This window comes from Coffea eugenioides, chromosome 2 (assembly GCF_003713205.1).
Source record: "Coffea eugenioides isolate CCC68of chromosome 2, Ceug_1.0, whole genome shotgun sequence".
Taxonomy (NCBI): Eukaryota; Viridiplantae; Streptophyta; class Magnoliopsida; order Gentianales; family Rubiaceae; genus Coffea; species Coffea eugenioides.
This window is the reverse complement of record NC_040036.1, coordinates 66383207-66408079: the sequence shown is the minus strand read 5'-3', so window position 1 is coordinate 66408079 and position 24873 is coordinate 66383207. Positions and strand designations below refer to the sequence as shown.

The window sequence follows — 24873 nt, the reverse complement described above, 5'->3', positions numbered from 1 at the left end:
TTAGGTTGTTCTGACACTCGTTAACATGAAATTTTGTGAATATATGAACCGTAAAAATCGAAGTGGTGACACTTTTAAGTGTCAATACATCATATTGCATTAGCCCTGTGTACCATCCGGATTTTTATACTCAAAAGTAGAAATCACATTTCATCCTGCCTGCACAATGTAGATTCTAATTTTTGGAATAATAAAGTTATCAGTACCACCTTATAAAAGAAAACCAAAGTGATTTACATTTTCATAGGCTGATAGTGCAATACAATCAGCCAAACTAGTGCAAAAGTACATCATCCAAGCAACTTACATGGCTGCTATATATGTCAACAAATTACATGCTAATTAAGAGATTTTTCAACAGTTATGAGTATTGCAGTAGCATTTCCGGTACATATAAAAAAAGCAATACTTCAACAAGAACTCAACAAAAAACGCCTTGACAATGTCTTCAAAAAATAGCCAGTTGACCCAAGGATCCTTTAGTTTTCTTCAAGATTCACCTACAAGTGTCATAAACCAAGAAATAGGAGTTATAAATCACATCTACAGCTCTTCTTTTACAGTTTTAATGTTAGAAAATAAATAAAAACTAAGTTATACAAATGATAAAGATAAGATAAAAAGATTACTAGGTTTATTGGCCAAGCAATAGCTACTCCAATTGCATCTCCAATCTTGCGAAAATTATGGTATGGCCTCATTAGCTCTTCTTCATTCTCCACAGGCACATTCACATGGATTTCACACCAATGTGATCCCAAAGGTGTGTCACCAACTTCAGCAGTTGGATCCAAATTTCTAACCACTCCAACAACACAAATTTTGTTCGAATCAACCATGCTTCTTATTGTAACTTTATCCCCAACCTTGAAAACAAATTTTATAAAGCATATAACCAGATATAAGAGAGCAAGTCTTGAACAGATATTCAATACATAGTACCACAAGAACCAACCCAAAATGACAGCCACAACAAGTACCAAAACCAAAGTGCAGTCCATTACAATCAATAATGATATCCAAAACAAGAATCTCAACAATTAAATAACATATAGCAATTACGAACTTGCTCATGAAAATCATTTGCGAACGCAGCATCTAAAGAAAGTCATAATTGAGCTATTTATTACCTTTATCGGCCGAACAATAGCATTTGTAGAATGTGAAGTAGATCTTTGCTGAGATGGTGAATTTTGTCCTTGTGATCCTCCTTGTTGAATTGATTCTAGTTGCTGGAGTCTTCGCTCCATTTTTGACATCGCAGCTCTTTGTTCCATATCCAAGCGAAAACATGTTGAACGACTTGGTATATCACCCCACAAATCAGATTGTGTAACTCCTAAACCATATGTACGAACTCTTCCACTTCTTTCTTCACCTATTACTTTTGCAAACACGTCATTCCTACCCACACTATCTTCTTCTCCTTCTGGAAGTTGATTTTTTAAGCTTTCCATCTCCTCCTAAAATTAACAATTCAAAGTTACTATATTCTCGTTCTTATTGTAACAGAAAAAGCTTGTTTATGAATGAAGTGAATAAGCAGCAATAACATATCATTTTTTCCCCAGCTTCATAACTAGATGGCACTCCATTAGAATTAGTGTAGCATATGGTGAACATATCTGCTCTAGAGAGAGAATGCCCAACCTCTCTTTCCTACATATAATAGTACATCCAAAGAATATATCAGAATCAAAAATTAGATGTTGTTACTAATTTATATGTTATACCTTATCTACTCAAACTTGAGCGAATGGCTTTTTCCCTATACTATGATTCATCTTTTTCTTCTCTCAGTGCTCCTTGTTTGTTGCAGATATTCTCTACATATTTAAACATAACACAAAATAGTTAAGTATAGGCAAACAGAAAACAGGATCACGACTATGACAATATTTCATACCTTTGACTCTTCGGAAAGCCAGTTAGTCAAGATATTTCTCCATTGCTGTGGAAGAACTCGTTTTGGTCTTTTAAGCACCTGACTTTCAATTGCCTCATTTGGATTGAAATAAGTTTTCTTGAGAGCATGCTTCCAGCTTCTCCATTTCTTTCCTACTGATTGCTTAACTAGTTCTTCTACGTCAACAGGAAGATCAAATTTTTCCTGTAATATTGGATACTTAATTAAAAGAGAACAAGCATTCAACTAATGTAGTAGGTTCAAGAAATGAATACTTTACTACATCTATCATGTCATTCTTTAAAGACTTGGGAACCTTACGCCAACTATCAATGTCAATTGGTGCATATTTTCCAATTCTTGCCAATGCTCCCAAAAATTCATTGAATTTGCTTCTATTTGTACCAACTGGCTGACCAAATGTATTGAATTTCACTTTAATTCGCTTGTCAGTACCATGTCTACCCCAAATGTGTCTCATATAAGTTGGTCCCCGAGTTTTCTTAGGCTGCTCATCATCAGAACCACCACCTGCAAGTATAATAGACAATTATGACATATATCTTATGAAGTAGAAACTATTGTTATAGATATATTTAAATGAAATATTAAGTAATTAGTAATGAATAATGTACCGGTGGCTTCCTCATTTTCCAAATTTTCAGGATCTTCATCACGCAATCGAAAGCTCCTTTCTCCACGATAACTTTTTCCTCGTCTTGTTCTCGCCATATTTGTACAACTACAATTTTAAATTGTAAATTGAAAGTGTACAGCTAACAGCATATTACCATGAAATAAACAATCTGCCATGAAAAATTTAAGCATGTAGATACACCACAATTCAATACATAAAAATCAACTGAATTTACTGGACATTATAGCAAAATCAACAGATAACATTCATTTAAGTTATATAAAATAATAAAAGATCATCCCTTGGAACTTGATGCCACTCTAGCAGTATCAACTATTTCTCCTATGACACCTTCTCGAACCCAATTAATGTCATCAAATATAACACTTTGATGACTACTTGAAGGCTGACTTTGCAAGTACATCTCAACGTCTATGGGATCCATCTTTAGATCATCTCGTGGTATAGTTGGAATAACAACATTCCAACCCTTATCCAAAGGATCCTCTACGTAAAATACTTGCTTCACTTGGAACGCAAGAACGAAGGGTTCATGGTGGCGCTTCACATTTATAAAATTCACAAGTGTAAACCCATCATCATCTTGTTTCAATCGTTTTCCCTTAGAGACCCAATCACAGTCAAACAAAACCACTCTTCGACCTCCACCATAGTCCAATTCCAGAATATCATTTAAGATACCATAATAGGCCAAGTCACTTGAAACCGGATTCATATCCTTGGTGCTTGCGAAACTTGATGTTATTGCAGTAACAATCACCTAGGGCTGTCAACGGGCCGGAATTCATTATTCCGGACCCGGACCCGAATTACTATGCCGGATCCGGATCCGACCCGTTTACCCGACGGGTCTTTTATTCTATGTTCCGGATCCGGATCCAGCGGGTCCCGGATCCGAATCCGGGTCTACCCGAACAAATTTACCAAAATTTATAATTTCTAATAAAAATGAGAAAAAAATATATTTGTAAACTAATTTCTAACTAATGCAAAGAAAAAACCAAATAAGAAAAGAAATCAAATTAACTTTATTAAAATACATCACCCTAATCAAATTATATTGATAAATATATATTTTTTAAATTATTAATTCATTTATATCCGGATCCGGGTCTAATACGGGTCGGAATACTATATTCCGTATCCGACCCGTTTTTTTGTTTGACAAAACGGATCCGGATCCGGATCCGGGAAACGGAATTAAATCCCTACCCATAGCCGTAATAATTTCACGGATCCGGTCCGGATCCGGGTCTAGACCCGACCCGTTGACAGGCCTACAATCACCCCACTATTCTGATTTTTTCTTTTGCTCTCCAAATCTTTTGTATGAAATCTAAAACCATTCACAATGTATCTCTCATACTTCAAACCCACAACATTTGGACCCTTGGCCAATAATCTCAAGTCTTTTGAGATAACTTCATTCTCGAGTAGGAAATCATCCACCTATGCAAAATAAAAAAGTAAATTAATAAAATAATAATACAAATTTTTATTTGTAAAAATACAATGATACTTTGTATATTAACTCACATGACTGTCAAACCAATTTGCAAATGTCTCGCTATGAATCCACTCCTTTTCATGTCTTGAGCTACGCGAATGCTGCTCTTCAACCAATTTACGATGTTCGCTTCACCAATTATAAAAGTCAATCAAGATAGTTGTCTATATACATTATCCATTATTAAAAGATGATTAATTTTATAAAACAAGTATAGAGTACAATTACTTACTTGATATATGGATCCATGGCTTCACAATTGAATATCACATATTGATGTGCCTTTTTTATGGTTTCATCATCCATTACAACAGAATTTCCTTTTCCTAATGGCCGACCTTGCATAGAAAAAATCTCAAGTCCTTCAGTTGAACTTTCACCTCCATCTTCATTTCTACTTGGTCGATTGAACTTAGTTATCACTTCATCAGATAAGTAGAGAGAGCAAAATGTCAAGCACTCATCAACTAGGTACCCCTCTGCAATTGAACCTTCAGGCTGACTTCTATTTCGGACATAATTTTTCAAAGTGCATAGGTACCTAAGACAATTACAAAAGTAGTAAGTGATTAATAATAATACTCACATAGCAATAAAATAGAAATTATAAAGTTATAAAAGTTACCTTTCAATCGGATACATCCAACGATAATGTACTGGACCGGCTATCCTTGCTTCGGTTGCCAAATGACTGGTCAAATGCACCATTATAACAAAAAAAGATGGTGGAAACATGCGCTTTAACTGGCATAGTACAACAGCAATTTCTTTTTCCATACGAAGCAGTTCCCGAGGACAAAGAGCTTTACAACATAAATCTCTAAAGTATTTGGACAGCTTTATCAACGGAGACCGCACCGATTTTGGAAGAAGTTTTCTATAACATAGTGGTAACAGTTGCTGCAATAATATATGATTGTCATGACTCTTAAGTCCGGTTAGTTTGGGAGGTTTCAAATGCACGGACTTTGAAATTGTGGCTGAATAACCATCCGGTACTTTAACCTTTTTCAGAATTTTACAGAATAACTCTTTCTCCTTCTTATCCAAATAGAAACATGTTGGAGGCAAGTATTCTCTCCCAAACTCATCTGTAATAGGATGAAGACCTGCTCGTATGCCCATTTCTTCCAAATCACGCCGTACACCAAGGTTATCATACTTGCCATCCACATTCAATAATGTTCTAACTATAGTCTCACATACATTTTTTTCAATATGCATGACATCAAGACAATGACGTAACAAATTGTTCTTCCAATATGGCAAGTCAAAAAAAAATGCTTTGTTTCTTCCAATTAAAGGGCAATTCAGGGTTATCATTGACTGTCTTCCCAAATTTGATTCTATAAGACCTCAACTCCTCCAAGATCATATCTCCTGTCAAGCGAGGTGGTGCAACTCCATGTTCGTCCTTTCCATCAAAGTGACATTTATCTTTTCGATATGGATGCTCCTTTTCCAGAAATTGCCGATGACCCATGTAATATTGTTTTGAACCATGTCTTAAATGGTGTAAAACGGTGTGCTTATGACATACTAGACATGCTAAATAACCTTTAGTACTCCAACCAGATAAATTAGCATAACCAGGAAAATCACTAATGGTCCAAAGTAAAGCAGCATGCATCTGAAAATTTTCCTTTGATGATGCATCATAAGTGGTCACACCTACATCCCACAATTCCTTCAACTCAGCTATAAGAGGTTGAAGGTAAATATCAATGTTATTCCCAGGTGCATATGGGCCAGGAATGAGTAGTGACAACATAAAGTATGGCTGTTTCATGCACATCCATGGTGGCAAATTATAAGGCATCAGTACTACCGGCCATGTACTATGGTTCACATTCATATTTTTAAATGGATTAAATCCATCAGAAGCTAAACCCAATCTGACATTACGAGGATCTTTCGCGAATTCAGGATTTTGGTAATCAAATGATTGCCAAACTGGAGTATCTGCAGGATGTCTCATGCGACCATCCTTAGCATGGCCCTCGACATGCCATTTCATGAAAGATGCTATTTTAGATGACATGAACAGACGCTGCAATCTGGGTTTAAGCGAAAAGTGCCACAAAACCTTATGGGCAACTTTTCTTTTTTCACCAGTAGGATCATCCTTTGTTCCTTCCCACCGTAGATGTTTACAAGTGTCACATTTTATCTTTGATTCATCTTTTCCCCAGTACAATGTACAATCATTAGGACAGGCATCATAATTTTCATATCCAAGTCCTAATTCTTTCATTATCTTTTTTGCCTCATAAAAAGAATTGGGTAGATTTACACCTTCTGGGAGTGCTTGCCACAACAAATCAAGAAGTATATTAAATACAAAATCGGGCATTTTGCTGAGACATTTAATATGTAACAAGCGGACCAGAAAAGATAGTTTAGAGAATTGTGGGCAATCTGGATAAAGGGGCTGCTTCGACTCATTTATTAAATTGTAGAATTTTTCTGCATCAATATTCGGCTGTTCTGTTTCTAATCTTTCTCCCATATCTAGGTCCTGGTTTAGAACTCCTAATGCATTTTGTAACAACCCCTGCATATCATCTATGGGATTGAATGGTGGAACTTCATTTGATGAGCCATGTGAAGATGTATGATGCAAATTCGAAGATACCTCTCCATGAGATAACCATTGAGTATATCCCTTAATAAACCCTTTCCATATCAAGTGTGATTTGGCCTGCTCTCTCGTGACAAATATCCCATTTCCATACCTAATGCATGGGCATAAAATCATCTCCCCTATACTTCCATTCGTAAATGCAAAATCAAGAAAATCTTCTAAACCAGCTTTGTACTCATCACGTGATTGTGACATACTCATCCATCTTTTATCCATGTTCACATAGATTCTAATTATAAAAAAAAAAAAAAAAGCTTTTAGCATCTACAAGATAATTCTACCTAAACTATTACTGATTTTTGCATGAAACATTTACTTAGATAAGAAAACAAATTTCAACAGGATTAATAGAAGACACAAATCACTCATGGAATATCTTCTAAAGTAAAGCTACCAAAAGTACCAAAACTATGTTGTAAGAACTAATCCAAGTGTTCTAGGCAATTCAAAACACAATGTTCACATATCCAGGTGTTCTAGACTTTTGAGTAATAAGAACTAATCCAAAAGTATCAAAACAGAATGATATCAAAAGGAAAGACAACAAAAGTTCAATTTCAGATTGTAAGACACAAACTATCGAACAGATGGTAGGCACAAAAGAATAACAGTCTACGGAATTCAAAATTAGTCCAATAATATAGCCAATACCAATTTGAGATAGAGAACTTGGACAAAATATTAGCAACCCAACTAATCAGCAATAGAAGTTCTATCCAATTGAAATAATTGCCTCGAACTGTAATGTATTGGCAACCTAAGAGTAGCAGAAACGTAATGTATATTTTTGGTTACCAACAACTCCAATTTGCTCCAAGTGGAAAGGGAATCAACGATCAGTGCTCGCTAGATGGAATCGAAGATGATGGCCGCTACAAACTTGAAACTGCATTGATGGAATAAGCTTGACTTAGTCACCACTTGATATATGCTATGTATGTAAGATGCACTTTGCATTAGAATCCTATGGACAGAGCATTCTATATCAAGTTCAATACCAATGATGCAAATGTTAGTGGTAGGAAGTTCTAAGCCAATTTACCTACTTCAATTTTGGTCAAGTTTTGCAGCAAAGCCAGAAGATATTTAAAGAGAACACCTAATTGCTAACCATTTTAGGAAATCCTGGAGCTCCCAAAGAAGAAAAAATGGGGTGACAACGCTGGAGTCACGCAAAAGGGTCAAGTAAAAAGTCCTATTCTAGTGATTGCAAAGAAACTAGTACTGGCAGGCACATGAGGTACTAGCCAAGTGTTAAGTTGTCGGATGGCCTATGGGCAGCTATTCCTAATAGATATTGGCGTCTCAAAAGTTGGAGAAAGACCAACTGTATTATGGGCCAACAACTATGCAGTGCAAGAAATTTTCAAGCTACTTCAATAGCAGAACAAGATACAAATCAGGATCAATGAACTAGTAAAATGAATTCAGGTCCTACCTACAAATCCTAGCGTAAAAGCATTCTAGGTAATTTGATAACCATTCGGACAATGAACTAGTGCAAAGATGACTAAAAAGTCACTCTTCTTCATAATAAACTCAATTACAGCAAGAATTCTCGTAGCGAGAAGAGAATGCACATATTTGTAAAGAAAGTGAAATTTGAAAATGCACCATAAAATAAATAGAACCAGAAAATTCAGCAAGAAGACAGTAAATGCAGTAAAAAGAACCCAAAAAGAAAGTAATAAAAAAAATTTCAGGCGATCATCTAAGTTTTTCCTTGCCAGAACTACTCTTGGCTGCCTCCTTAACCTTCTCGATATACCCTTCAATAGGAGGTGAAAATTGGCCATAAATCAATTCGCCGAAAAGGGTGTCAAATCGGGGACCAAAGCAGTAGCCTTCAGACCCTCAGGTAATGCCTCAATAGCTTCTTTCTTACACCTCAAGAATGCAGACTCAGCAGCCTGTCTAGCTCTATGCTTCCTCATCAGAACCCTGCTATACTCCTTGGCAAGCCCAGCGTAATCAGAACCGTGCTATACTCATCAACCAAGCGTAATCATTACCTTACTTTTCAACCCCATCTTTTCTCTCTCAACTTCCCTAGCTTTTTCTTTATGCTTCAAGAATCTGATTGGGGAAGTTGAAGCCGAGCACTCGTCGACCAATTCATCAAATTCGGATTTTCTTCTGGGCCCACCTTCTTTCTGATTCGAATCGCCCGACCCAGTACCTTTATTGGTTGTTACCTTTGATCTCTTCAATGGCTGTGATCCTTTGATTTTAGATTTCCCTTTTGCAGTTCCGCTGACTAAGCATCTTTGTAGAGATTGATAACTCAAAGACTCCAGACAAGCGTATGATGAGCCTAAAGATCTCATTTTTCTAGCCTCATCTATTCGCACCATTCTTTTGCAGTTACAAAAGGTCCAATTTTCTGGGTCTAACGGCGGCGAAGGGAATGAGGAACGGCGATTTTGTTACCAGAGTCGAGGTTCTCTGAGGCAGCCGAAGAGTGGCAGAGGAATGAATCCAATTAAAATTTTAGTTATAGGGGGCAAAAAGAGTAGCACCCAAAATTAATGTCGAGTTGGGTGATGATTTTTAGTAAGGCACCGCCTGGGCAACCCTCCGTCACCCATCTTGCTCCTGCCCCATGTCCCACGCCGTCCCCGGAGAAGAAATAGAGTAATAAAAAAAAGTTATCAATTTTGTCTAAAATGTATAGGTTACCTGGTAGTAATCTTCCTTCAGATGTTGTTGTAAGTAGAAGAACAAGTCCTGAGAGTTGTTGGCGATTTCCAATGAACACCGTCCTCCACCGTTGCACTTCGGGCCTGACAGATCTCAAATATTACATTTTTGTCTTCAAATTGGGGAGAATTAAAAATTAGGTAGAAGAAAGAGAAAGAAACAAGGGATTCGGTTGTGAGAGGGGTAAAGGACTTTGGTTTTTTTCAAAGAGAGTTAATGTGATTGAAAATTTTAGGAGAGAGAACTTGGATGAACAAAGAGTAAAGTTCAGTGGGTTCATTGGAGTAGTTAGAATTTTTCCCCCAAAAAAATGGCGTTGAAGTGTAGAGCCATTCTCTTTCCCGCGTTTGTTTATCACTTTTTACTTCTATTTGGACGAATTAGAGTGATACGACGTCGTACTCGTCATTTTCTTTGTCACTTTAATGACGTTCCCTACTGCATGTTACATTAACTTTCTGTTGTGACACTTTTAAGAAAATGTCATATTAAGTGTGTGACTAAAGATCATTTTTGTAGTAGTGTGCTATTAAGCATTATAAGTAATTCATGCAAGTTGAAGTTATAATTTTTTAAAACTCTTTATAAATATGTTTGCTTAAAAGGAAGCTTTGTGCATCATAATATTTGGAGGGAAGGAGTGTAAGTGCGAGATTTTGGGTTCAAGTTCTTCCACTTTAAAAAAAAAGAGTTGCAAAAAAAAATATATTTTGAAGAAGATCAATTTGATTGTATTAATGAATAATGATCTTTCATTTTGTATTACTACATCTATGAATATCAATATCTAAGGCTACTGTGAAAATCATCAAAAATACTCTGTTGAAGAACCAGACGGTAAAGTTGGTGGATCTCTAATAATTAATTTTTGATACTCACAACAAGTGATGAGTACTTCTCCTAATGGAACTGGCCTTATATGCTTAGTCAGGCAGGGTATTTGAGTTACATTTGTAAACACAGAATTCAATCACAAGAGAGTTGTCAAATCATTATCACAAGAGGACAATGCACCAACTGTAATGCAACTGGTGTCAATCCCAGATGGTGACAAAATCACATGCATTATTGCTAATGAGACAATGGGATGGGTACTTGAGATTGCAAAGAAAATGAGAATCAATGTGGCAGCCTTCTGGCCAGCGTCAGCTTTACTATTGGCACAGATATTCTATTGGACGCCTCTACAGTCTAGTATCAAAATTGTACAAGTGGTGTGGGAATTAATAAAATATAGAAGAAGAAGTCAGATTAAAACTTGTCAACTAATAAGCCAAAAACTCAGAAATAGGACACAGGATGAAAAGTAAAGAAGAGTACTAGTTGTTTAATATAATATGATGCACCTTAGGGACATCAAAAGCGTCTGAGATGCAATCGAGGGATTCTTCTTGACACATTATCAGAGGGATTAGGGACATCACCAGATGAAAAATATGCATTATCAAGAACGGACAATGAGATGAATTGACTCAATTTTCTTTGACTTCCAGCGCGATACTGAGCTCTCCGCGAGCTTTCATTGTAAAACTCTAATTTAATATCATCAATTTCAAGTTCGAGCTTAATTGAGTTCGAGAAAAAATAATAATAAGTGGTTACTATTTTATTTATTAAAATAATAATAAAATAGTCATTTATAACATAAATGAATAGTCATTGGTAAAATAGTCATTTATAAAATAAGAATAAAATAGTCATTTATAACATTAATTTGTTAAATATATTCATTTATAACTTCGAGTTTCGAATGTTTTATGCTACCTAGGAAGTTTTAGAAAATAACATCAACTTTAACTTGATAGTCATTTATAGTCATGGTCAAATTAGTTCACAAATTAGATTATATTATAGGGAAATAATAGAGTCAATGTAGTTGTTAAATAAAATGTCATTATAGTAATAGAAGTAAATAACCCCAAATTATCATATGGTCTAACGGACCAAACGAACTCTTCATGAAATGAGAGGTGGTTACTTATCTTCGGATGAGTAATCTAGTTGTCAAGCATTTGGTTAGTTTTACTTTAGATGTTTAGTTTAACAGAAAAACCAAGTTCCTTGTGTTTCATCAAGAATAGGATAAGATGTATTTACTTACTTATAGACCAAAATTGCTTTTGGGCAAATCTACTATTAATTCTATCAATAATAGGGGTAAATTAGTCCAAAAAAGTAAAGTTTAATTGTCATGGCCAATGTATTCCAACACATAAATTTTGTATTCGTAGGAGCGGGTTTCAGAGAAAACATTATTTATTTCTTTAAAATGGGTAAATGCATAAAAAGTTTAATTTTGTTAGTTGTATGACCACATCGGTCCAAAACCATGGTATATGATTAACATAGATTAGTCTAAAGCTTAATTTTTTTTTCATTCATTTTTTGATTACATATGTTAATATTAAATTTACAAAAAAATATAGATTTAATGAAAAGGTTATCATTTATAGGATTGTAAAATGAGTTGAATCGATTCAATTTTCTCGACTTCCAGCACGATCCCGAGCTCCACAAGTTTTCATTGTAGAACTAGAGTTCAACATCGATCTCGAGTTCGAGCCTAGTTGAGCTTGAGAGAAATAATAACAAGTAGTTATTATTTTATTTGTTAAAATAAGAATAAAATAGTCATTTATAACGTAAATTTGTTAAAATATATTCATTTATAAGTTCAAGTTTCGAATGTTTCATGTCATCTAGGAAGTTTTAGAAAATAATATCAACTTTAGCTTGATAGTCATTTATAGTCATGGCGAAATTAGTTCACAAATTAGATTATGTTATAGGGAAATAGTAGACTTGATGCACTTGTTAGAATAAAATGTCATTATAGTAATAGAAGTAAATAACTCCAAATTATCATATGATCCGATGGACCAAACGAACTCTTCATGAAATGAGAGGTGGTTACTTACCTTCGGATGAGTAATCTTGTTGTCAAACATTTGGTTCATTTTATGTTAGATATTTAGTTTAACAAAAAAACTAGGTTCCTTGTGTTTCGTCATGAATAGGATGAGATGAACTTACTTACTTATAGACCAAAATTGCTTTTTGCAGATCTACTTTTAATTCTATCAATAATAGGGGTAAATTAGTCCAAAAAAGTTAATTGTCATGGCCAAAGTATTCCAACACATAAATTTTGTATTCGCAAGTGTGGGTTTTAGAGAAAACATTATTTATTTCTTTAACATGGGTAAATAGATAAAAAAAAATTTAGATTTGCTAATTGTATGACCATATCGGTCCGAAATCATGGTATATGATTAACTTAGATTAGTCTAAAACTTAATTTTTTTTCCAATCACTTTTTGATTACATATATTAATATTAAATTTACAAAAAACATATAGATTTAATGAAAAGGTTATCATTTATAGGATTGCAAAATGGGTTGAATCGACTCAATTTTCTTGACTTCCAACACGATCCCGCACTCCACAAGCTTTTATTTTAAAACTCGAGTTCAACATCGATCTTGAGTTCAAGCCTAGTTGAGCTCGAGAAAAATAATAACAAGTGGTTATTATTTTATTTGTTAAAATAAGAATAAAATAGTCATTTACAATATAAATGAATAGTCATTTATAGTCATTGGTAAAATGTTAATTGTATCACGATATCAGTCCAAAATCATGGTATATGATTAACTTAGATTAGTCCAAAACATAATTTTTTTATTAGTTATAGCAAATAAAGCCAAAAGTCTATTATTTTATTAATATGTAGTTAACATAGTTTATATAGTTGTTTGAATAAATTATTATATAGAAGATATTGCATTAATGTTTGTAGATTGTAATAAAAGTAATATAAGGGGCACAAATTGACGAAATGGACGAAATCGAAACGTGTACAATTCACTAGGGGAAAAAATTTTGCAAATGCATGGGCTTGTTTTCTACTTCAAAGTTCAAACTAGGAATAAATTTCACAATTGCCACACTTTCACTTCCCGCCAGATGCTAATTTGCGGTGGGATCCCAAATTTTGAAACATCAATTAATCTCCCATAGGCTTGTGCTTGGTGTTTATTCCTTTCCAATGCTAGGGCCACTATTCCTATAGTCAAACTCCATGCATTAGACTATTGCCATCATTCATTCCCCTGCCTACTTTCGCTTGCTGATCTTGAGAGTCAAAATGGAAACCACAGAACTTTTGGCTTGAGTTATTTATGTTGCCAGTTGCAAAACCATAGAACTATGTTTGAATAGTAAATTTTTTCAAAAAAAAATTTGCTTACATCATAAATATATTTTCTAATTCATTTTTTATATTTTTAATCACTTTTTTTATCTCATATACATTACATCATAAAAAGTGCTACAATAATTATTTGGAATGATACTCCATCCAAATAAAGCCATAATTTGGTGGTGGCTCATTTTCTTCGCCCACAGTCTTTCTATTGCCATTTTCTTCCACATATACATATGGGTCTTTTGGATATTCATTTAAATTCAACATTGATTGTCATCCATACATGCCTCCACTATCTTCCATTTTTGTTCTACAAAACAAAAGATTCACATTATTATATACCATTCATGTCCGGCAGAATTTGTATTCAATATTCACATCCCTTTTATTAGATTTCATTTCCGTGTAGTAAGACTTAGGTTTCGTTTGATAAAACTGAATCTGAATTCTGAAATATAAATACTGAAACAATTAATTTGCTGAATTTTAAGCACTGAAAAGAAATATATGAATATCTAAATTTTAATGCTAAACCTATTTATACCGTTTGATAAACATTTATAACTGAATGCTTAATAAGTTAAATTTGACAATTTTGCCCTTATATCTTTTCATCCAAAAAAGAAATAGAACCTATGATTTAATCAGCTAAAAATGTTAGGTATGAAAATGACAATATTTATTTTTAAATCAAATTAATATAAAAGATGAATTATATTATATAAGGAGTATGGAGAAGAAGTAAAAGTCATTCAAAGGGGAGAAAAGAGAAATAGAAAATTATTAGATAAAGAATATTAGGTTGTTTAATTATATAAGAATTTTGAACATAATTAATAAATAAGGGTAGATTTGATAGATAAGATAAGGTAGTTGAAGTAATTCTATAGATTCTTATCAGAATTAAGCATTCAGTTAGAATTCTTGTGCTGAAAAAAATACACACAAGTTCAGCACTACTTAACAAGTTCAGCAAATGGATTTTCATTTATCAAACACCCAAAACATCTGAATGTGTGAAAAAGTTCAGATTCAGCACTTTTTTATGTTATCAAACAGACCCTTAGTACTTCAACTTCACTTGATAAACGAATTCAATAATATAAACACGCCACTTTTAAACTTCGCTTCTTCCACAAAATTCATAATTAAATTAATTATACAAAAATGTAATACATGTCATTCCTTTTTTTTCCCTTTCAAAAATAATATAATTAAATTAAATCTTTAAACTTAGTCCTACCAAAGAAAAAGAATGGAGTAGCAGGAAAAAACATTGAATTGAGCCCCGTTTCGAAATCAGTAATAGGATTTAAAAGTTTGAAAAAATGCCTCTATGTTAATTATCCACCATTTTCTCCCACTACCCTGCTTGCAATAAAAGAGATAAGTGGACAAAAACAATTTACTATTTCATCTGGAGTTCTGGACACAAACTCATTCACAATTTGGTTAGATAATTTCTTCCAATGCTTTCTCCCTTATAATTTCTTCCTATTCTTTCTTCCAAAATTACATATATGAAAATTATGTCCTTATAAAGTTTTTATTATCCGTCACATTCTTATATTAATATTTTAAATTAGTATTATGATGTCAAATCCATGTCCTTAACGGAACAAATAGTCAAATAGTGACCCAAAACTTAGTGAAAATAATTAAACAAAAAATTAGTTGCATAAAAAGTGACTTTTTTGTAGTTCATAAAAATTAATCAAACAAAGAGGTGCATATCCCGCCATATAATGCAAGACCTGGAGACAACATTTTCCTCTAACATTAGTGATTTATCTAATTATTTTAAAAACATAAACATGGTCTTTATCAAAATTTAATAAATATTATTTACCTTCTTTTCAACTTTGGGAGGTTTTCTTCGTTGATTTTCGGCTACTTTTCTTCCATATGCATTGTGGTGGATCCTTTCCTAGCGCTCTTTGACGTTTACAATTAGAGGTTTTCTTTGTTGATTTTCTACTACTTTTCTTCCATACGCATTGTGGTGGATCCTTTCCTGGCGTTCTTGAAGAATTTGTAGTATAGGTTTAAAGTAATGCCATTTATTATTTCCAACAACCTTTTCAATTCATTAAATTTTTTATAACTTATTTCCAAACGCTTCAGTTACTGTTGGTGAAAGCATTGAATGCAACTTGGACAACAAACTTTGGAACCAATCCTCGAACAATCGAATTATGGTACAACTAGAATTGAGTTTTGTCAAAAAAAAATTGAGTTTTGTCAAAAAAAAAATTGAATTTTGTCAAAAAGAAAAATTGAATTTTGTTTGATACAGTTTTGTTGGGAAGACCATGAATTTTCGTGATGTGCATGGTTAAATACAAGAATATGCTCTTTTGATTCTCAAATCCGGGCCCCACTTCTCTCATTTTTTAATACAAATGTTGCCGGTTATGCATCTGCAACAACCGGTCATGAGTCTCATGACCCGAGGCAGAACACTTATATTCATCAATCATTACAAGTATTAGTTGTTGAGGTGGCACTCCCACATTGGACAATGATGAATACAACACGTCTAGTATATCTATGAGCATCCTAAAGCTCATAGATAATAGAATCATAAGTAGCACTGGTAAGATTGACTCATTTCAGATAATTCCTTGCCAGCACCATTAGAGAAAGAAGATAAATTATTTGTAGTCATCAAACTGCTAATCATCATAGCACGTATTAGTACCATCGGTTCTACATTTTGCTATTTTGTATGCAGTTGAAAAGCTTCTAAACATGTCAAGCTTTTTAGTGCAGCCAGTACTGTGTTGAAGAGCCAGATGGTAAAGTTGTCACCTACCATACCAGAGATGAAGCCTGAACATCTTCTTTTGACCTGCTTTAGTGATCCCACATTACAAAATTTTGCTTTTGATACCTTGTTAAAATTAACTTAACAGTTAAACTAGTAGATTAGTTGATTGCAATACGAGTTGTGAATTAGAGGCGGCAGCCTTCACTTTATTTGCTCAAATACTACCTGGAGGCCCTCTTTTGGCAAGTAAAGGACTTGGAAAATCAGTTGGCTCCTTCTAGCTTGAAGATTCGGATTGGAGAAAATTATCAGCATTGCTACTAAATTTTTGGAATCATTGAGTTTTGACTTCCGGACTATTAAAAATCTGGTTTTGGCCATTGGACTACCTAAAGTTTAGATTTCAGGCTATTTCGTCAGATTTAATCGTTAACTATGCTAGATCTGAGTGCACGCGTGATTCACGAGACAAAAGAAATCAGCATGGTTAATGATTAAATCCGATAAAATGGCCTAGAATCTAAACTTTAGATAGTTCAATGGTCAAAATCAGACTTTTAATCGTTCAGTGATCAAAACTCAACAATTCCAAGAATTTAGTAGCCTTCTGGATAATTTGCTCCCTACTTTGTAGATTTGATTGTTCATTTATATGATCCAAATTTACTTCTTGTTTTTCATAATGTTCTGAAGGAATCTTCTCTTTTTCTTTTGAATTATTCAACAAAATATTGTATGATAAGGATCATTATACATACCAAAGCGCAAGCATATGAAGACTATATTTTTCAAACCAGTTGGCCATTTAATTAGAAGTTGAATACCTGAAAATTTATGCAAAAACTATTACTCTCTTAATTTTAGCCATTCAAAGACTGAATACCTAATAAATTATGTGTGTACAAATAGGCTACTTATCATTATTGTAATTTGAGAAGATAAATAATGGATAATTTTTTTTTTAAGTGGGAGATTTTGAATTCAAAACATTCTACTTATAATCCCATCCACCTTATCACCTAACCCAACCTTCTCTTGGGTGTATTTTAGAATTGCAAAGCATATAGATCACTATAGAAGGGATTGTCCCTTAGTCAAATACATCAAATCAAGAAAGGAAACCTATAATCTATATTACAAGTCTCTACAATGTCATCAATGAAGTAAAGAAATATCAAATTCACTGCATAGTTGTAAATTTTCCTGCTTTCTATTCATATTTTTCCATCCTATTAGTAGACCACGGCTATCCTTAAGAATCACATGAACCATACACTCAGGAGAATGCAATATTTTCTTAAGAACCTGTTGATTCTTGCTCCACCACAAGTGATACACAGTAGTTGCAAATGTGATCCTTCTTACTTGAGAAACAAAGTTCTGCTGAGAGCAATCTATGATCATCCATTGCAATTCACTATCCTAGTCAAGAGCCTGCTTGTAAACCAAACACTTTTGTTGCACATGTTCCCACACATACCTGGAATATGGACACAAGAAATATAAGTGGTCTAGAGATTCATCACATATTGAATAGAACTCACGTACATGTTCCCACACAAAGCTAGAATAAGGAGACATAAAAACTTTATTTTAAGTTAATATAAAAGGTCTAGAATGAAACAAGACAAATAACATGAAGATGCGAAGGATATTCTTAATCAAAGATATAGAGGGAGATAGACAAAGGAGTTGCGTATAAAAAAATCAATGTAAAACCTAAAATTGCAAAAATATCACATATAAAGAATTAATTGTTGTAATTCAATAAAGTGAGAAGAAATAGTTCATATGTGAAGAAATAGAAAAAAGGCCTTTGCAAGGTTTTTATCTCTTTAAACAAAAAGTAATCTCTAAATTGTCTTAAACTGTGTACTGATCCCTACATGTATTAATTAACTCATATCACAACTGAATTTCAAGGGAAAAAACTTTTGTCTTTGAATAAAATAACTATTTAATACATCTATTCTAAAATACATGAATGATTGACTAAATATTTCCAATTTTAAATCACAACTCCTAATAGTATTATATATATATCCATAAGGCAAATTAAGTAATGTTAATTCATGACTAAATAAAGAGGTTTCGTTTCAGTATTGATTGACCAACATGTACAATGCATGTGCATTTTCCTAGTAGTCTGTAAATGGTGGGACAAGTAGGGAAGTTCTTGTACTACATTTTCTGCATTAGAGGAACATCATGAATCATCTTCATCCACATGTTCTAGCCATTCCTTATCCAGCACAAGGTCATGTACTTCCCTTAATGGAACTGGCCCTGTGCTTAGTCAAGTAGGGTATTAGGGTTACGCTTGTAAACACCGAATTCAATCACAAGAGAGTTACCAAATCATTATCGTAGGAGGACAATATACCAGCTATGATGCAACTGGTGTCAGTCCCAGATGGATTGGAATCATGGGAGGACAGTGTTAGGAAAGGGGTACCGGTGCAAGCACACAATATCAGAGTAAATCCAAGATAAATTACTCTTTCCCCAAGTACTAGTTAAAATAGGAATAAATTAAATCACCAAATAATAATGCCAGCAGTGATAATAAAATGTAAGAAAAATAAAAGGCACAGGACACCAAACTTTTTACGTGGAAAACCCAAATTGAAAAAAATCACGGGGCCTAGTCCAATAAAAAATCTCCACTATCACAATAATGGAAATACACAGGTCTATCCGAAATATTCGGATGACAATAATATCACCAATATCAATCAAACAAAATTGTTGCAAAATCACCCCCAAAAACTACAACTGTCAAAGAAGTGAGTTTGGAAAGGTATTACCAAACGAAGAGAAAATCTGAAATCTGAACGGTAGATGAGTAGAGTTTGACGAGAGGATCACGTATATAAAATTTCGTCTCAATCGGATTTCAAATCACGTTCCAACTGAGGTTTCAAAGTTACAAAAAAGTTTCTCTCTCTTGGTCTCACTCTTTCTCTCTCTTCGTTTCTCTCACAAATTGTGCAGCTAGAATTCTTCTCACCAAATTGCTTTCTTACGGCTATCTCAATATATTCCGTCACTTGAGAAACCCTCAAGTCTTGATGGTTTGTGTATTAGGTTGGCCCACAAATAGGCTGGCCCATACAAGTCCAATAATCTCTCTCTCCAGCTCATTTGGGGGGTTCCACCAAACCTGCTTATTGTCTGCAAAATAAAAGTTTCTCCTTAAGCAATTCCTTGGTAAACATGTCAACACCATTATTATTTGTATGCACCTTCTCAAGTGTCAATAACTTGGAATCCAGTACTTCCCGAATCCAATGATATCTCACATCAATGTGTTTGGACCGAGAGTGAAATGTAGAGTTCTTACACAAATGAATAGCACTCTGATTGTTACAATAATGGTTGTACTTCTCTTGCTTCATACCCAACTCCTGAAGGAATTTCTGTAACCAAAGAGTTTCTGTGGCGACCCCACTTCCCCCTAAGGCGAACCAGAGGGTTGGCGGGCCGTCTGCCCAGCTCTCGCCAGGAGTCACGCACGCACACTAACTCGAATCCTTCCGAAGAATAACCTAAACTATTACAATATCGCTTCCCTCAAAAAAAAAAAGGTCAATCACTAAACCACATTAACTTCAGAGATAGCAGTGATTTAAAACAGCCAGTCAACGGTTCCTAAACATCCCACGTACTGCGTACCAAAGTATAAAGTCGTACCAATCCGGATAGATAAATACACAACTCTCTATTTCAAACTTACAAGCCAAGTAATTGAATTAGGGTTTACACATTTTTCAGCTTCAAGTGGCAACCCAAAAGAAAAGTGCATTATCTCAAATAACACATTACAGCCCACGGAATAAGTTATAGTATTCAAATACAATCCAAAAGGAAAACATAAGTAAGCATCCAGCTTTCAGTTTCCAGAACCTGTTAAGGAAAACAATAAACGTGGGGTGAGCTAAAGCTCAGTGGTGCCCCAAGACATGCACTCACATAAATCAACCAACAGATAACAATTTAAACAAATTTAATCAATTAAGAAAGCGTATAACAGCACAAGGTAGGATACAGGGGCTCTCGGGAGCCATTCTCCTCGCTTGATCAGATACCCTCGTAGTTGACCCTCCGTCAACTTTCACTACTTATAGTCCATGTAGATCCACTTATTTTAATCCTAACCCGTCACCGTTCATACCTCTGCTTCGGGCCCGAACTTCGTCTACCGACGCAGTATACTCGAGATATACCCGTATAAAATTAGTCGAGGGATTCATCCAATGACGTGATTGCAATCAGATACATGCGTCGAGGAATTCACCAAACAACGTGATTGCAATCAGATACATGCGTCGAGGGATTCACCCAATGACTTATTGTAGTTAGATACATGCGTCGAGGAATTCACCCACCGACGTAACTACATATTGATTTATGATAGTTAGATTCATGCGTCGAGGGATTCACCCAACGACGTAACTACATTTAGATTCAAGGATTTAGGAGAAAATATTTTGCACAAGTCACCACTCGAACGGCTAGTGTGATAAAGTACACACAGCTCACTTCGATGGATCAGAAACCAATTTTTTTTTTTTCAACCTATCACATAACAAGTCAAGAAAGCACTTTAAATGGATAGGCATAGAACAGGCAGGGACACTCACCAAGAGTGGAGTTCAGATATCAAATTGGGGATCGAATTCCGCTTCCTCGGAAAACCCTAAAACCAAAAATTTGAAACTATAAGTTTCTACTCAGTTTATAAGCTTATAGCCATTGAGGTATATTTAATATACTACTAGTTCACTTTCCCTTTGAAAGATCAAGGGATTCCTTAGATTAAAACTTGACAACAGTAGAAAAGATATTTCTTATGGTTTTCCTTGAGGTACTTTTCTAAAATAAAGTAACTAGTATTATTTTATTGAAATAAGTCGATAAACCTCTGAATATCAAAGCTAGAAAGTTACTTTGAACATTTCTCTAAAGATACGGCTTTTTTTTGCAAGATTTATTCCCAAAAACTATTTTTCCTAAAAATAGAGTTTTCTTGCCGAGCAAGTCTCCCAGGCTTTTCGCTAAAATTTGTAAAACTCGTATTTTGAAATTTTTCCTAAAGTTAGCTATCCAATTGTAAAGCTTAAGGAAAGAAAAGAAATTGAAATAAGACCTAGAATTTTCAAAAGCTATAGCATTAAAATACTATAGCTATCAAGACTAGTTTGAGCTAAAGAAAATTATCGGGTTGAAAGTTTTAGGCAAAACACTAGATATTGAGTTTTTATATTATACTACTAGCTGGAAAATATTTTTGATTACTTTGACTACAGACACTCGAGTTCGCAAGATCGATACAACTTCCACAGCTCCGATTCCGTTTTGAAATCATAATATGGATCAAAATATGGCAAAAATCATATAACAAATTACTAGGGCTTCGTCAATCATTAGCCCTAGATTTCAACAAGTGCATTTCTGAATAAAATAAAATGATCAACCAAGGTTTCATCAATCATTAGCACTTAGTTTCAGCAAGCCCATCATAAGCAAATAAAATAAAAGTAAAGCCTCCAAGACATTCCAACAATTTACTTTCGTCACCCTGTAATACTTGTAAAATCATTCAAATGGCCAAGGGCTTCATCAATCATTAGCCCTTGACAATATCAACCACTTCCAACCACAATTTAATCAAGAATTTAAACTACAGGTAAGCTAAAATCTCAACCCAAAACCCAATTTCTGTTTCACAAAGAAACAGGACATTCATGCAAAACAGTCCACTTAAAAAAATTCACAGACAGTAGTACACATGGAGGAAAAATATGAAATTTCTACAGGACAAAGGCCTATGATTCTAGTTTCAAACGCCACTGACGGCGCCTTAAACGGATTTTCCTACACCAAGATATCAACATTTTATTGAGACTGGTCATGGAATATCCGAAAATCTGGAATTTCATTGGTCCACTTATGAAAAACCCCTTTTTCTTTTCTTTTCACACCAACAGTTTTTATTCAAACCATCATATATTTCTTATAGACTCCAAGACAACATATTCCAGGCATTTCAATCCATCATGTAATCAAGGAAAAATTTCCAAAATCCAAGTTGATATCTCAGCTCAACATTCGGCTGACTCAACAAAATTCCAGCATTCATGTACTAACCTTTTTGGTTCCATCATTCAATGTCCCAAATATTTCATTGCTAAACAACTTATATAATTTAAACTTACCACTCTTTTGTATTTCTAAGTCATTATTTTCCAAAGGAAAAATTAAAATAAGTTTCCACTTCAAAACCAGGTTCATATAACAACTCAAATCATCTAGGAGATCAGAAATTTTATCCAATCAGTCACGGTTGAACATGCATGGAGAGCTCTCTGTTTTTATTTTATTTTCTGGTTAAAACATGCTTTTAAACTCTCATTTTCCTTATACACTTATCTAGCCAGACAATAAACGTTTCCAGTTCAGAAATCAAGTTCAAGCAGCGACCATTAACCTCAAAAAATTTCAACCAATCTTCCAGCTTGGCTCGGATAATCTTGCATTGAGGCAGATTGCACTCTTAATTTTATTTCTCTGTTTTAAAACTTACTAGTCAACTACATGCAGGCCTAATTAACTTGTCATTACTAGTTAATCAAGATTAAGGCTCCAAAACAGAAAAACTAAACCGAATGAGGCTACATTAGCAAGAGCAGTCACTTTCCATCAAAACAAAATTTCCTTAGCTTTTTATTTCTTCATCCGGCTTCATGAAATGATCATGCAAGGCCTTAATCCTAATAATCATCCAAAATCCAGTTAGTTCAGCTCCATTTCATGCTCAGATTATCACAGGGAATCAGAAATAAAATTGCATTTTCATCTCAGCTCTCGGCTGGAACATCAACATCCAAAACAGAAATTTCTAATGGCTTAATATCATCATCCGACTGCCTAACCTCACATGCATATTACTAGATGACTTAAACTTCTTGTTTTTGATTAGTTAGACACTTAATCCAACTCAGATTGTCGCATAAAGTCAGAAATAAAAACTACAATTCCAAGCAAGCTCCTCGGCAGAAATGTTTTTAACCAAAACAGATATTTTCCACAGCTTTGGTTTCATCATCTAATTACCCAAATTAACACATGCAAGGTCACGGCTGGCTTAAACTACCTCTGATTACCCATTTTTAGTCCAGAAAATTTACCTCAAAGCAAGCTAAGACCACGCACGAAAATCTGAAAAATTTCTGCTCCCTCTCGGCTCTCACGCACGCGACAGGTTTGCTGGTTCTGGTTTGGTGTAGCGGCTTCAACTGGTGGAGGTGGAAGCTGGTGGTGTTGCAGCCGTGAAGTTGGTTGCAGAATGGTTGAAGTTTTGCTCACGGTTTCTCTCTGCCTTTCTTCCAACTCACGGTCAGAACAAAACGGACAGAAGATTTCAACTCGCGTTCCCTCCCTTGCTCTCGGATGCCTCACGATGAAAATGAAGTGCAGTGGTTTGCGGTGTAGGAATGAAAAGGAAGAGGGATGGTTCCGTGGTTTTGAGTGTAGAAGTGGTTGAGTGTTGTGTTGGTAGTGCATTTTGATTGGTTGAATGGTGCGGTGCTGAAGCTTCTGTCCGAGGAGCTGTTTGTGCAGAGAAGGAATTAACATTTGTGGTTTGTGTCAGTGAAAATGAAGGAATGGTATTGTGTCTTGTGGTTGTGGAATGAAATGTGAAGTAGAGTGATTGATAGGTAGTTTTAGCCGTGAGATAGAAAGAATAATTTGGTGGTGCCGTAGTTTGTGAGAGTGGTTTACGTGTAAGAATCGATTTCGTATAACAATTGGTTTGCGTATCGAATTGGTAATAACAAATACGATTTGATTTGCGGTCAGACGTCTTGTTTGGTTTGCATGGAAGGTAAGGTAAGGTTATTTTAGTCTTTTCACTTCGCTCCTTAATCTCAACTTAATTCCTCAATTCCGACTTAATTCTAAAAATTATCCCCAAGTGCGATTTGAACGCCTAATTATACCCTACTATACCTAACCCATTTTTATCGAATAATTATCGATTAAACCTAAATGTTAAGGTTCCTAGTAATATAAAGTCAAATGAAACCAAGAAATTTCATAACTTTGGAAAATTATATTATTTTTCACGTAAACCTATTTTTACATACTTAATTGTGAACAATTAAAAATAATGCTAGAAGTTATTGAACAATAAAAGAAATGCAAATGAAATATGCACTAACTTATATATCCATTTTTCAGGGTTCTCACAGTTTCCTTGCATGCTTCAGTGGTTACGATATACTCTACCTCCGTACTGGAAAGGGCGATACATTTTTGTAACTTATTTTGCCATGATACTGCTCCCCCTACAAAAATCATCAAGTACCCAGATGTGGACTTCTTATTGTCAAGATCACCTGTCATATCTGCATCGATGTACCCATCTAATATAGTTTTACCATTGCCGAAACACAGACACAATCTAGAAGTTCCC

General features: G+C 34.5%; 1 protein-coding gene and 1 long non-coding RNA gene across 2 annotated transcripts in view; one reads left to right on the top strand and one right to left on the bottom strand.

The window, feature by feature from the left end:
• Positions 1–850: 850 nt before the first annotated feature.
• LOC113754461 lies at positions 851–9490 on the bottom strand. The gene is made up of 3 exons (XR_003465208.1): positions 9395–9490; positions 7511–7601; positions 851–866 (listed from the first exon to the last, which is right to left on the bottom strand). It is a non-coding gene; the product is annotated as an uncharacterized LOC113754461 (long non-coding RNA).
• A 947-nt stretch (positions 9491–10437) lies between these two features.
• LOC113760057 (UDP-glycosyltransferase 83A1-like) overlaps positions 10438–24873 on the top strand; it is a 30928-nt gene continuing 16492 nt past the window's right edge. The window contains exons 1-2 of the mRNA XM_027302630.1: positions 10438–10559; positions 16552–16637. Coding sequence (XP_027158431.1) covers positions 10438–10559; positions 16552–16637 — 208 coding nt within the window. The remainder of the gene's footprint in view (positions 10560–16551; positions 16638–24873) is intronic.